The sequence below is a fragment of the Brassica oleracea genome, chromosome C7 (assembly GCF_000695525.1).
Source record: "Brassica oleracea var. oleracea cultivar TO1000 chromosome C7, BOL, whole genome shotgun sequence".
In the NCBI taxonomy this organism is placed as follows: domain Eukaryota; kingdom Viridiplantae; phylum Streptophyta; class Magnoliopsida; order Brassicales; family Brassicaceae; genus Brassica; species Brassica oleracea.
Genome location: NC_027754.1, coordinates 37,466,245 through 37,476,968, shown reverse-complemented (window position 1 = coordinate 37,476,968; position 10,724 = coordinate 37,466,245). Strand labels below are relative to the sequence as shown.

Genomic DNA, 10,724 nt, shown 5'->3' with positions numbered 1-10,724 from the left:
TATAGTGGAGGTTCCAAGGGTTTACAACAAAGGAGAGAATCTACACATTTATTACATATTGACCACAAAGATATAGTCTTGGTCAAAGCTCATAAATGCTCCGGTTGAATAAGTCTTCATCTTGACTAGTCTTGGTCGGATGAGACGAACCGGAGACGGGTGTAGACGGACCGGATAGTCTGGACGGATGTAAACCTCCTTGATGGTTAATGACAATCCACATATCCATATCATGGATTTATAACATAAATTGGGTAAATAGTATTACGCCCTCTCCGAGGTAATGACTACGAGCAACGATTGATAGAGTTCGAGGGGCATTTTGGTCATTGACACGTTCATTGGCCCATCTCCACCTCACACACCTCTCGTAAACCGCCGTAACAACCACCGTCCTCGCACCGCAACCGTCTCCTCCGCCTTTCCCGATCTATTTCTCGCGGCGGTCTCTCTCCTCTTCCTCTGGTCATCTCCAAAACCTCCCAACAGATTCTCCTTCCCTCTAACTCCTCGCCGCCGATCCACCGCCATGTCCCGTCGATCTCCCCCTCCCTCTCCTCCTCCGCAGCGCTTCGCCAATCCTCAATCGCTCTCCGATTGGCTCGAACCGCGTCTACCTTCCGATTCCTTCGCCGCGTGGGGAGTCAAACCGGGGACCAAAAACGTCCACAACCTCTGGCTCGAGCTCTCCGACGGCGAGACTTCGATAACCGACTCCACGCCGCCGGTGCGCGCCGTGAGCGTCGTCACGGTCCGCGTGATCGGTAAAAACGGGAATATCCTCGTGGAAGGTCGCCAGGAGCTATCCGACGGGAGCGTCCGCGAGAGGTTTCGTCCGCTCTCGGAGAAGATGAAGCCAGACGAGACGCCCGAGGAAGCCGTCTTTCGAGCGGTTAAAGAAGAGCTTGGATCTATCTTTAGTGGGGAAGACGACGTCGTACAGAGGGTTAAGATTCTTCCGGGGAGTTACAGTAGGAGAGTGGAGGAAAAGAACTCGATGTCGTATCCGGGGCTGCCCGCGCGTTACGCTCTTCACTCGGTGGACGCGACGGTGCGGGGATTACCGGAGGAAGATTTCTGCACGGAGGAGAATGAGTGTGATGGAGAGACGGTGGAGGAAACGCGAGCCGCGGGGAAAGCTGTGACTGTGAAGCGGCATCACTGGAAATGGGTTAGTCCCGGTTCGGTTCGAGCTTAAAAACTTTTAAAACAGCTTTCACAGTTCTATATAAAGTTTTAATATTTAGGTGATTCATCAGTCACATGAATGATCAAGAGCCATGTAGAGAGAGAGAGAGAGAGATACTTACATTATACACATTTTTATGATATATATTCATATGTAAAGCACATCTATTCTCACAAGTTTTGGTCTCACTGTTGCTTGATCTTTCTTCAGTTTAATTGTTTTGTGCTCAGACTTTTTGAATGATTCTCTTCAACTTCAGCTTTCGTAGATTCTATAAAGGTTGAGTTTTTGTCGCATGAATAATCAAGAACCATGTAGAGAGTCAGAGATACATATGCTTACACACATAGGATATTGATTCTTCAGTATAACTCTGCTTCTTCTTTGCTTGGATTTGTTTGTTCCATATTCTCACAAGTTCTTGATATTATTGTAGCTTTATCTTTCTTGCTCAGTTTCATGTTTTGTGCTCAGACTTTTATAATAGAGTTTTGTCAATCTTATATAACTCCTCTTGCAACTTACAGAAACTACAATCCGTCATATGTCATTACATATCTAAAGTAGATACTAACTAAAACTCAACAGCAGACATAAAGCTGTATGTACACACACAAAAGTGTCATCAACTACGTACGTACGTGGAGAGTTGGCACAAGAACAGCTCCTGTATAGGAGGAGTAAACAAAATCTAACTGTATATATATAACAAAATATAGCATCATCAATCTGTTTGGATCACTGTGGAGCTTCTTGTGTTGAGGTCTCAGTGGACTGGACTTGACGAACGAATTGCCCTTTGATTCGAGGTCGTTGCTCTGCTAATTTCTTCCTGCTCTCATAACGGACCTGTGTACAAACAAAGGTTTAGAAGCCGTTGGTTCTTAACAAAGCCGTTATGTGTTTAAGCATCGAAGTTTTATACCTTTTTCTCAAAGCACCTCTCCTTGCGCTTCATCCTGAATTTGTTTAAAGCGGCTTCACGCTGGAGAGATTGCTGAAGTTTCCCAACAGAGGACGAGTATCCTTCTTCGCTCCTCTTCTCTAGAAGCTGCTGCTGATGCTGCTGATGGTAATCAATGTAGTTGGTACTGCAGTGATTGCCTGTTCCACTATGTTCTGTTGCGGAGGCGACGTGTCTTCTCTCCTCCATATCCATGGAACCATCTCGCTCTTGCAAGCCCTCGGGTTTACCGTTGAACGGGTGAAACATGGAACTGTACTCATGCGGGCTAACCGAGCTAGGGCTTGGAGACACTGAAGCAGGAGCTATAGCAGATGCGTGAGCCGTGTTAGGACCAGGGAAGTGTATAATAGGAACTGGCGTTGGGTAAGAGCCCTGTCCTGGCCAAGAGTTCATCTGGTTGCTAAAAGGTGGACCAGGTGAGTCAGAGCTATTGTAGAAGCTGGCCTCGTTTCTTCTCTGAGCACTTGGAGGCGGTTCAGATACATTGTATTGGTTGATTAGCACAATGTTGTTATCATCTACACTTGCCGCAACGTTCTTTCTTTGCTCCAAGGGAGAAACCGAACATTGTGTCTGCAACGGCCTGTGAACGTACCTGGCAACAAGAACCACAACACAAACAATCAGTAACAAGTATTGAAAGATTGATTATAAAAGGAATTAGAGATCAGACAACTAACCGTGTGAAAGCAGAGGCACTAGAAGGATGAAGAGAGGGTTGGTTCTCACAAGCGTCAGGTCTTCTCAAGGAGAGATCAAGCTCTATCCGAGAAGTATCGTACTTAGCAACACTTTCTTCTCTGTGGCTTTGTCCGTTTCTTCTAAACGAGGCTCCCATGAAGTCAATGGCCTCTTTGGATGAGACTCTTGGGATATCCTCCACGTCTGCGCTCTCACCTTGCATCTCTGGTCTTGAACATGAGCTCTACAAGAACCAAGATTTTTAAACTAAAAAAGTTAGGAACCCAATCAAACACACACAGGTGAAGAGAATCCATCACTGAGAATAAGAGTCTAACCTGATCATCACCACCACCACTCCCAATTACAGGATGTTCCTCTCTCTGGAATCCATTCACCTGGTTACTGGTGGAGTTGTTTGCAGACGCACCCTCAGGTTTCTGCTGTCCAAGGCTCTCATCTACTGGGAAGTTACTACCAGGAGCAAGTGACTGTAAAGATGATCAAGAAAAGAAAAAAAGAATCTGAGAACTCAATTATCTTTTAATAGACAACGAAATTTCCCAGGACTTAAATAAGGATCGTTAAGTTGTAGATTGCTCAAGGACAAAAAAGGTTAAGAGATAGCAAGAAAGAGACATACACTTTGTCTTCTCCAGACATGTTGCCAGAGATTCCTCAGCTCATTCCTCCTCAAAGGCTTGACAAGATAGTCAGCCGCGCCTTTCAACATACACTTATAAACAGTATTAACAGAGTCCTGTGTCGACATCACTGAGAGACAAAAAAAAAAAAAAAAAAAATAGAATCAGGCAAAAAAATTATTTCAATAACTAAGAAAAAAAAAAGCAGAAGTTATATAAACGTAACATACTTATGACAGGAATGTTCTTGCAGAGGTCATGCTCCATTATAAGTGTTAGCAGAGCGTATCCGGATATTGAAGGTAGATCAACCTCTGTCAATATCAGATCGACGCTCTCAGGCTTCCCTCTAAGCATCTCCCAAGCTTTTAAGCCATCAGGTACAGCAGCGACTGAGAAAGTCACAAGGAAACCACATTAAACCATTGGACTATAAGCTAAGATTAAAAGAAAAAAGTCTTTCACATGGACTCAGACAAAAAAAGACTTAATTTTTAATCGAATTATATAACGACACATCAGATTGTTCAGACAACCAACTCGAAAAGACAGAACACGAGGGATATGTCTTAGAACTGACCTCTGTAACTGCATTTCCTGAGGAGAGCAGAGATAATCTGTCTGGTGGAATCGTCTGCTTCCACGAGCAGAACCCTAAGAGATATCTTCGGGAGAAACCTCTCCCACGTCACCAGACCGTCGCCGCCCTCCGCGGCGTCCTTCCGCCGCGTCTTCCGCCGCGCTAACTTTCCTCCTCCCGCCTCAGGTGCTTTCTCCACCACCGTCACCTCAACAACTTCGTCGCTCACTTCTCCCATCTCACACCACTCGCTCAAGAAAAAAAAAAACAAATCAGGGTCAAGTTCTAGAAGAAGAAGAAGAGAACGGTTTGAGAACAAAAGATATTGTGAGTGGAAGAAAAAATCTTATTCTCTATATTACAGAGGAAAAAGAAAAATATCTTCAAGTCTGGCGAATGTTCCAACGGCTGAGATTTGTATCCCGAGGCCAACCGACCGTGATCCAACGGTCACGATACAAGTGAAAAAGGATTCGCAAAATATCTAGCAGAGTTGGCTGACGTGGCCACGTTGCCACATCAGCAAGTACTGTAGGAGAGACAAAGAGATCCAGTCCAATACGCCAAACAACCTTTTTTATTTTTATTTATTTAATTCTTGTGGTGGCTGGGTGTTGATTACTCTGTGGTTCATATGCAAAGTTGGGCTATAAACTTATGCTTATTCCTAAATTTTATTATATATTATCGTGTCGTATGTTTCTGTAACGTGTAGATGTTAGTGAATTGCTTATTTTGACAGCATCGTAGTAGATTATTAGACTTTGAAGCTATCACGTTGATTTAGTAAAAACGTTGAAGCTAACAAAAGTGCTTACAGTTATCAAACAATTAGTGGTAGTTTTAGCCAATAACACCTTTTTAGTGAGCAATCAGGCCTATAAAAAAATCCCACTCGTGACTTTTGGGATAAAATCAAGCGGAAAAAATATCTAATGCAAGTGGCAACACAAGTATCTATACAACTTAACCAAAAAGAACTATACTATTTTCTTTTAAAAATATTTCTGATATATTTCAGTAACAATATTTTTGTTTGAATAGTATATATATGATATTTGATATCTTTTTCAGAAAACTCAATAAATGCACTAGAGATTATTATTTTTTAACATACGCCAGAGTTGTCTAATCAACCAACCTATAATAAATTAAAATTAAAAGTTAGTACTACAGACACATTATAATTGTATTTAATTTCGAATTATCGATCATAGTTTACCGAAATTTATCAGCATTCTTTTGTAATTGTTGCAGTGGCTGACCACCTAACAACGAACACGTGTTAAGGTAGGGACCACCTAAAGAGTTTTAAAGTTATTTCCGGGGCTAGATATTTTGGAGGATAAGGCAGAGACAAAAGAACGAGACACTTGTTTGAAACTGGTGGTCTTGGTGGACAAGAATACGACACGTGTATGGTGGTAATCTGACACAACCATTCACCTTCGATGGTAGCTGTCAGAAACCAATAAATATCTAATTTTCATGTCTCTTCACGCGCCGTGTAATTTTTAATATCAAGCAAAACTTATTAGTATAATGTTTTCCTGAAAATTTCATACTTTCGAACTTCTTATCTGGCTTGAGTTGAATATATAGAAGTTTATGATCCTTACTTGGCGGTAGATGGCAAACTAGTACAGATAATACGTCACTTTTGGTTAATAAGTGTTATGGACCTTATGGTATTTTTTGGGAGAAATTATTGGGTTTACCCTCTAGGTTGAACCTCTAAATTCACCAACCAATAGTGTTTGAGTATTTGATATTTGATATTTTTTAAAAAAAAAAATAAAATTAAATATCCAAATTAGATTATATTTTTAAAATAAAATAATAAAAATACATAAAAATAGTTACAAAAAATAAATTAATTAATATTGTTAAATCTTCAGCAAAATACTAAACTCTATATCCTAAATACTAAACCTTAAACCCTAAACGTTAAACCTTAAACTTTGGATAAATTCTAAACCGTTGGAAAATCTTAAACCCTAAATCATACATTAAAACTAAATTTTAATAACATTAAACCCTAAACTATTGGGTAAACTCTGAACCCTTGGATAAATCATAACTTCTAGGGTTTAATTTTAAATATTTTAAAATTAAACCTTAGAGTTTATGATTTACCCAAGAGTTCAAGGTTTATCCAAGGGTTTAGGGTTTAGTGATTATGGTTTAGGGTTTAGTGTTATTAAGATTTAGTTTTTAATGTATGATTTAGGGTTTAAAAATTTTCAATGGTTTACGGTTTATCCAATATTTAAAGTTTATAATTTAGGGTTTGGAGTTTAGGATTTAGGATATAAGATTTAATATTTTGCTAACGGTTTAACAATATTTTTTTTTATAACTATTTTTATGTATTTTTATTGTTTTATTTTAAAAATATAATCTTATTTGAAAATTTAATTTTGTTTCTTTTTTTTAAAAGATATCAAATATCAAATATCAAATATTCAAACACTATTGGTTGGTGAATTTTTTTTTTTTTTTTTTGAACAACCGTGTTTCTATATGGTGTATAAACCATTTTATTAAGTGTTTTGACTTTGTTTTGATGATAGCGCACGCGAGTGTAGTGTAGAAGTGTGTGGTGCATGGAGTGATAACTTTTGGTTTAAGGAATAGAAGAAATCTAAAGATAGTTTCGGGGCTAATAACTTAAACGAACATGGCCCCCATCCTTTTTTCAAACAGATATTTTTTGTCTGTTCGATACTTTTCGTCCTCTCCTTTTTTTGTGTGGCCAACCAAACTTTGATATTTCTTTCTTTGTTTTTTTACAGTCTGTAGGATCTTTTTCTCTTTTCTTTTTAGGCTACTTGAGATATTTTCAAGTCGTATATCATATGGCTATTGTCTTGTCCATTTATAAACTAATTAGATATTAATGTGATTTAAACATCACTTGAGACAGACAATCTACATATCTAGCCAAGTGCTTAACAATAAATGAGACCGATGAGTATAATATGTATTAGAAATTAGATGAAGGATAGCAACATAATGGTCGATAAAGTTCTACAAACCGATCTAGCCGACATGTGTATGAACAATATTTTTATACCTATGATGTCTTACAGATTTTGCAATTTAGGGCTAACGTCAGTTAATATAGGGTCAATTGTATATCAGACACATTTTATTAGTCTTTAGAAAAAATAGTATGAACCATATAAGATTAATATTGAACTCAGTTTATCAAGGTTCTTTTGGAAAAGACTTCATTACTCAAGTTTCTACTTCTTATAACAGATTTTAGTACAAATTATAAACACTTAAATAGATGATTAAATATAATTTGAGAAGACATATTAGTGGTAATGTTTACTCATTTGCAGTAAAGACTATTTTTCAAAGGTGTACAAGTATGGTTTATACAAATTAACAACTTAGCAAGAAATCAAATTGGAACGAGTTAAAGAAAATATGCCAAAGTTTCGATGGCCCATATGAGAATAGTGTAGTGGTGGTTCCAATGATGGAACATTGGAGATTTAGTGTAATGCGTTGATTGGAAACCGAACATGTGTATATATGGATGAAAATAAAATTTCACTAAAGGTTCATTAAAAGTGACACTTCGGGTAATCGAAGACTGCCTCAAGTTGTTGCATATCGATTCATGGTAAGTTGGTAAGTCTTCATTTGTAGTTATGTGAGACTATAAAGTTTGAGCAATATAACAAGCTATAGAGTGTTCGTGACTTGGGGGTTTTTAGATAAACATTCTTGTGTGATTTTCGCTTTTGTAAAGACTTTTAGTGTGACTTCCCTAATTTAGGTTTTCAAAACTTGTTATCGCTTTAACTATTTCTCTCTAGCCAGTGGGTTCCGAACTTGATTTTGACGAAACATATAATCTTAGCAAGCTTTGCCAGTTAAAGTCTCAACATATTAGCTTTATCTTGTACTTGGTATCGGAACACAAATGCTATAGCAAATGTCTTCAACAAGGTTTATACAAGGCATTTGCTTCAGCTCCCCATTAAAACTGCTAATGTTAGCAACAATTTGGATTATGCTTGCTTCTAGAAAAAAATGATTTCATAATCCGATAAGTTAGCTTAATACTCGAGTTTGAGTTCAAGACTAAACTCTTTCACGTACTTCTACCATTCGTACGTTATATTGTATCATAGATGGTACATCATCATTTAGAATCATTTTCCACTTTTAACATCAAGTATATATATCTTGTGATGAATTTTGATGAAGAACCTGGACTGAGGTAACGATCCTTAATTTGTTATCGAGTTCAGGGAACCATGTACATAAAAGAAGAAGCCAAACGACTGTTTGTAGATTATTCTGTTCTACTTTTTGAGGTAAAAGAAAATGAAAAGTGCAAACAATGTGAATACCAAAAGGTGGAGTCAGAATGATTTGTTTTTTCATTTGAAGTTAGTTTTCATGTGTGCCTAAAGTTGGAACCTGTAATCTATCTAATCTTACACAATTGTTTTTGTTTAGAAACTAAGTAACCCATGACAAGTAGATGCCATTTTACTCCAACTACAAATCCAAACACCAGAAACCACCGCAATAACATTATTATCCTGGTTTGGTTTATACACAAACAGAGATAATAAAATAGTAGAGCATTTGGTACACCAAACGAATAAAGTCTTAGTTACAATCACATAGATGCAGAGACGCATAGCGAATCAAAGAAACCAGAATGTGGTTGCACCAAATCCCACTAAGCTTACGCACTGGTTACACGGGTCTATTATGCTATCTCCCATTTTGATCACTTCCCCATCTGCATCTGACACCAACTGAAATAGTTTAGCAAAGCATAAAGGGAAATGTTACTCCAAATCCAAAACCAGTTATTCTGAAACTTGAAGCACAAAAAGTATAAAGATGTTTATATCAAACATATGAATAATAAAGAAACTGGTTTCATTTAATCAGAAACTATAGTCTAATCAAGAATCCATCTTTGAGCTACAAGAAGACAATCTGCAACTACCAGGCGTTACAAAAACTGTGAGATCAGTTGCTAGCAAGCAAGATCTAACAAAAGAAACTGATTCAATTTCATCAGGAACTATAGTCCACGTAAAAACCCTAGTGATACTGCAATCAAGACTCCATCTTTATCTACAAGAAGACTATCTCTAATGTTTCTTTACTAATCTAGGCACTACTAACCAAGAGAGATATCATCAATTTCATACTTTCAAAACAATACGAACCTCAAACTCTAAGGAGCTGCATTTTGTTAGCAAACGCAATGCCAATCCAATCAGGCAGAGAAGCCGACCACTGCAACTGGTTAATCTCCGAACCGGCCGAGTAAACCGATAACGGATCAATCCCATTCGGTCCAGCCATCGTCGGCAACTCCCAGATAAGAGCCTGCGCGTCATCCCCACCCGAGCAGATATGCTTACAGCTCTGCGGCGCCCACGCAATCGCGTTCACACTCCCCTGGTGCCTTTCAAGCTCCGCGACAGGCATCGTCGGCGATCGAATGTCGAGAATCACAACCTTATTCGAATCCATCAGAATCGTCGCCATACACCTCAAGTCCTGCTTGTTCCACGCGAGCCTCAGGAGCGGCGTATCGGGCTGGGGGCTCTCGTAGATGATGGTGGAGTGCTCCTTGTCGCGCAGATCGAAGATCCTCACCGATCCGTCGGCGGAGACCGACGCGAAAACCCTAGCCTCCCCCCACGCGATGTCGTGGACCTCCTTGTCGTGCGCGATGAGCTGCGTCTCCACCACGGACCTCTCCACGTCCCAGATCGTGCACGTGGTGTCGATGCTGCACGTGCCTAACCGCTTCGGCTCCACGTCGTTCCAGTCGAAGGAGGTCAGCGGCGCGCAGAACTCGCTCGTCTTGCTGTTGTTGAGGACCGATACTGGCTCCGCGGAGGAGGAGTCTTCGTTGACCTCCCAGAGGCGGAGGAAGTCGCCGGAGGAGGCGAGGAGGTCGCCCCCGCCGCTGCGGCGGAGGGAGGGGGGGCTGAACATGAGCTTGGTGGGAGGGTAAGGGTGCTCGAAGGAGAGGGATGGGAGGGGCTTGAGGGACATGGAGTCGGAGTCGAAGGAGAGGATGTCGATGCGGTTGTTGTAGTCCTCGAGGAAGCTCCCGACGGCGATTCGGTGGGTGGAGGAGGAGAAGGACATCGCGTAGAGGGGGTACGGAGAGTCGTAGGTGACGGCAGTTTCCGATCTAGGTAAAGAGTCTGGAGCTGAGTTGTCCATCGTCTCTCTCTCTCTCGCCGGAAAAAATGTGAGATGGATTTGATTCGGTATAAGATTCTTGGCGACGATGGAAAGTTCCACGGTCAGTGTCAGTTGCGATTTGGAGCCGGAGCTGAGCTGAGCTGAGCTGAACCCTCTGACTCAGTCAGTAATGTTTAATGTATAATGGGCCTATCTACGCGTTTTGTGGGTCTTGTGTCTACGGATAGCTGACCTTTTCTACGCTTGTGGGCCTTACTTTTATTTTATTTTCCCCCGAGCAGCACAAGTATAGGTTGATAATACTTATTCAATTAACAATTATGTATATTAATGAAAGAAAAACTTATAATAAAATTTTAAACAAGATAAAAATAGAACCATAAGTAGTGGATTTTCTTAAAAATCAGCTCAAGATTAAAAAAATATAAATTGGTCACAAAAAAGTGGTAACCA

The 10,724-nt window shown here is 39.9% G+C and overlaps 3 protein-coding genes across 5 annotated transcripts; 1 reads left to right on the top strand and 2 right to left on the bottom strand.

The window, feature by feature from the left end:
• Nucleotides 1–209: 209 nt before the first annotated feature.
• On the top strand, nucleotides 210–1,444 carry LOC106303234. Its single transcript, XM_013739563.1, has 2 exons — nucleotides 210–254; nucleotides 308–1,444. The coding sequence occupies exons 1-2, from the start codon at nucleotides 210–212 to the stop codon at nucleotides 1,196–1,198; spliced, it is 936 nt and encodes a 311-aa protein (XP_013595017.1). The 3' UTR covers nucleotides 1,199–1,444.
• A 229-nt stretch (nucleotides 1,445–1,673) lies between these two features.
• On the bottom strand, nucleotides 1,674–4,413 carry LOC106306444 (two-component response regulator-like APRR5). Its single transcript, XM_013743067.1, has 7 exons — nucleotides 4,062–4,413; nucleotides 3,712–3,873; nucleotides 3,481–3,611; nucleotides 3,176–3,328; nucleotides 2,837–3,081; nucleotides 2,115–2,751; nucleotides 1,674–2,038 (listed from the first exon to the last, which is right to left on the bottom strand). Exons 1-7 carry the CDS (start codon nucleotides 4,297–4,299, stop codon nucleotides 1,928–1,930), a joined length of 1,677 nt encoding a protein of 558 aa, XP_013598521.1. The 5' UTR covers nucleotides 4,300–4,413; the 3' UTR covers nucleotides 1,674–1,927.
• Nucleotides 4,414–8,562: 4,149 nt separating this feature from the next.
• LOC106307113 (protein TRANSPARENT TESTA GLABRA 1) lies at nucleotides 8,563–10,438 on the bottom strand. 3 transcript variants are annotated; one of them, XM_013743986.1, is made up of 2 exons: nucleotides 9,275–10,438; nucleotides 8,563–8,851 (listed from the first exon to the last, which is right to left on the bottom strand). In XM_013743986.1, exon 1 carries the CDS (start codon nucleotides 10,287–10,289, stop codon nucleotides 9,276–9,278), a length of 1,014 nt encoding a protein of 337 aa, XP_013599440.1. In that variant the 5' UTR covers nucleotides 10,290–10,438; the 3' UTR covers nucleotides 8,563–8,851; nucleotide 9,275. The 3 variants fall into 3 exon arrangements, with proteins under 3 accessions (XP_013599440.1, XP_013599438.1, XP_013599439.1); XM_013743984.1 differs by having other exon boundaries at nucleotides 8,563–8,841; nucleotides 9,275–10,437; XM_013743985.1 differs by having other exon boundaries at nucleotides 8,563–8,835; nucleotides 9,275–10,437.
• Between the last annotated feature and the right edge of the window lie 286 nt (nucleotides 10,439–10,724).

Excerpts from the sequence above, each read along its gene's own strand:
- LOC106303234 (XM_013739563.1), top strand. The coding sequence starts at position 210 with ATGACAATCCACATATCCATATCATGGATTTATAACATAAATTGG. Across the intron at positions 255-307 it reads GGATTTATAACATAAATTGG|AGTTCGAGGGGCATTTTGGT; the intron begins GTAAATAGTATT and ends AACGATTGATAG.
- LOC106306444 (XM_013743067.1), bottom strand. The coding sequence starts at position 4,299 with ATGGGAGAAGTGAGCGACGAAGTTGTTGAGGTGACGGTGGTGGAGAAA. Across the intron at positions 3,874-4,061 it reads CAGGAAATGCAGTTACAGAG|TCGCTGCTGTACCTGATGGC; the intron begins GTCAGTTCTAAG and ends TGACTTTCTCAG. Across the intron at positions 3,612-3,711 it reads CAAGAACATTCCTGTCATAA|TGATGTCGACACAGGACTCT; the intron begins GTATGTTACGTT and ends TTTGTCTCTCAG.
- LOC106307113 (XM_013743986.1), bottom strand. The coding sequence starts at position 10,289 with ATGGACAACTCAGCTCCAGACTCTTTACCTAGATCGGAAACTGCCGTC.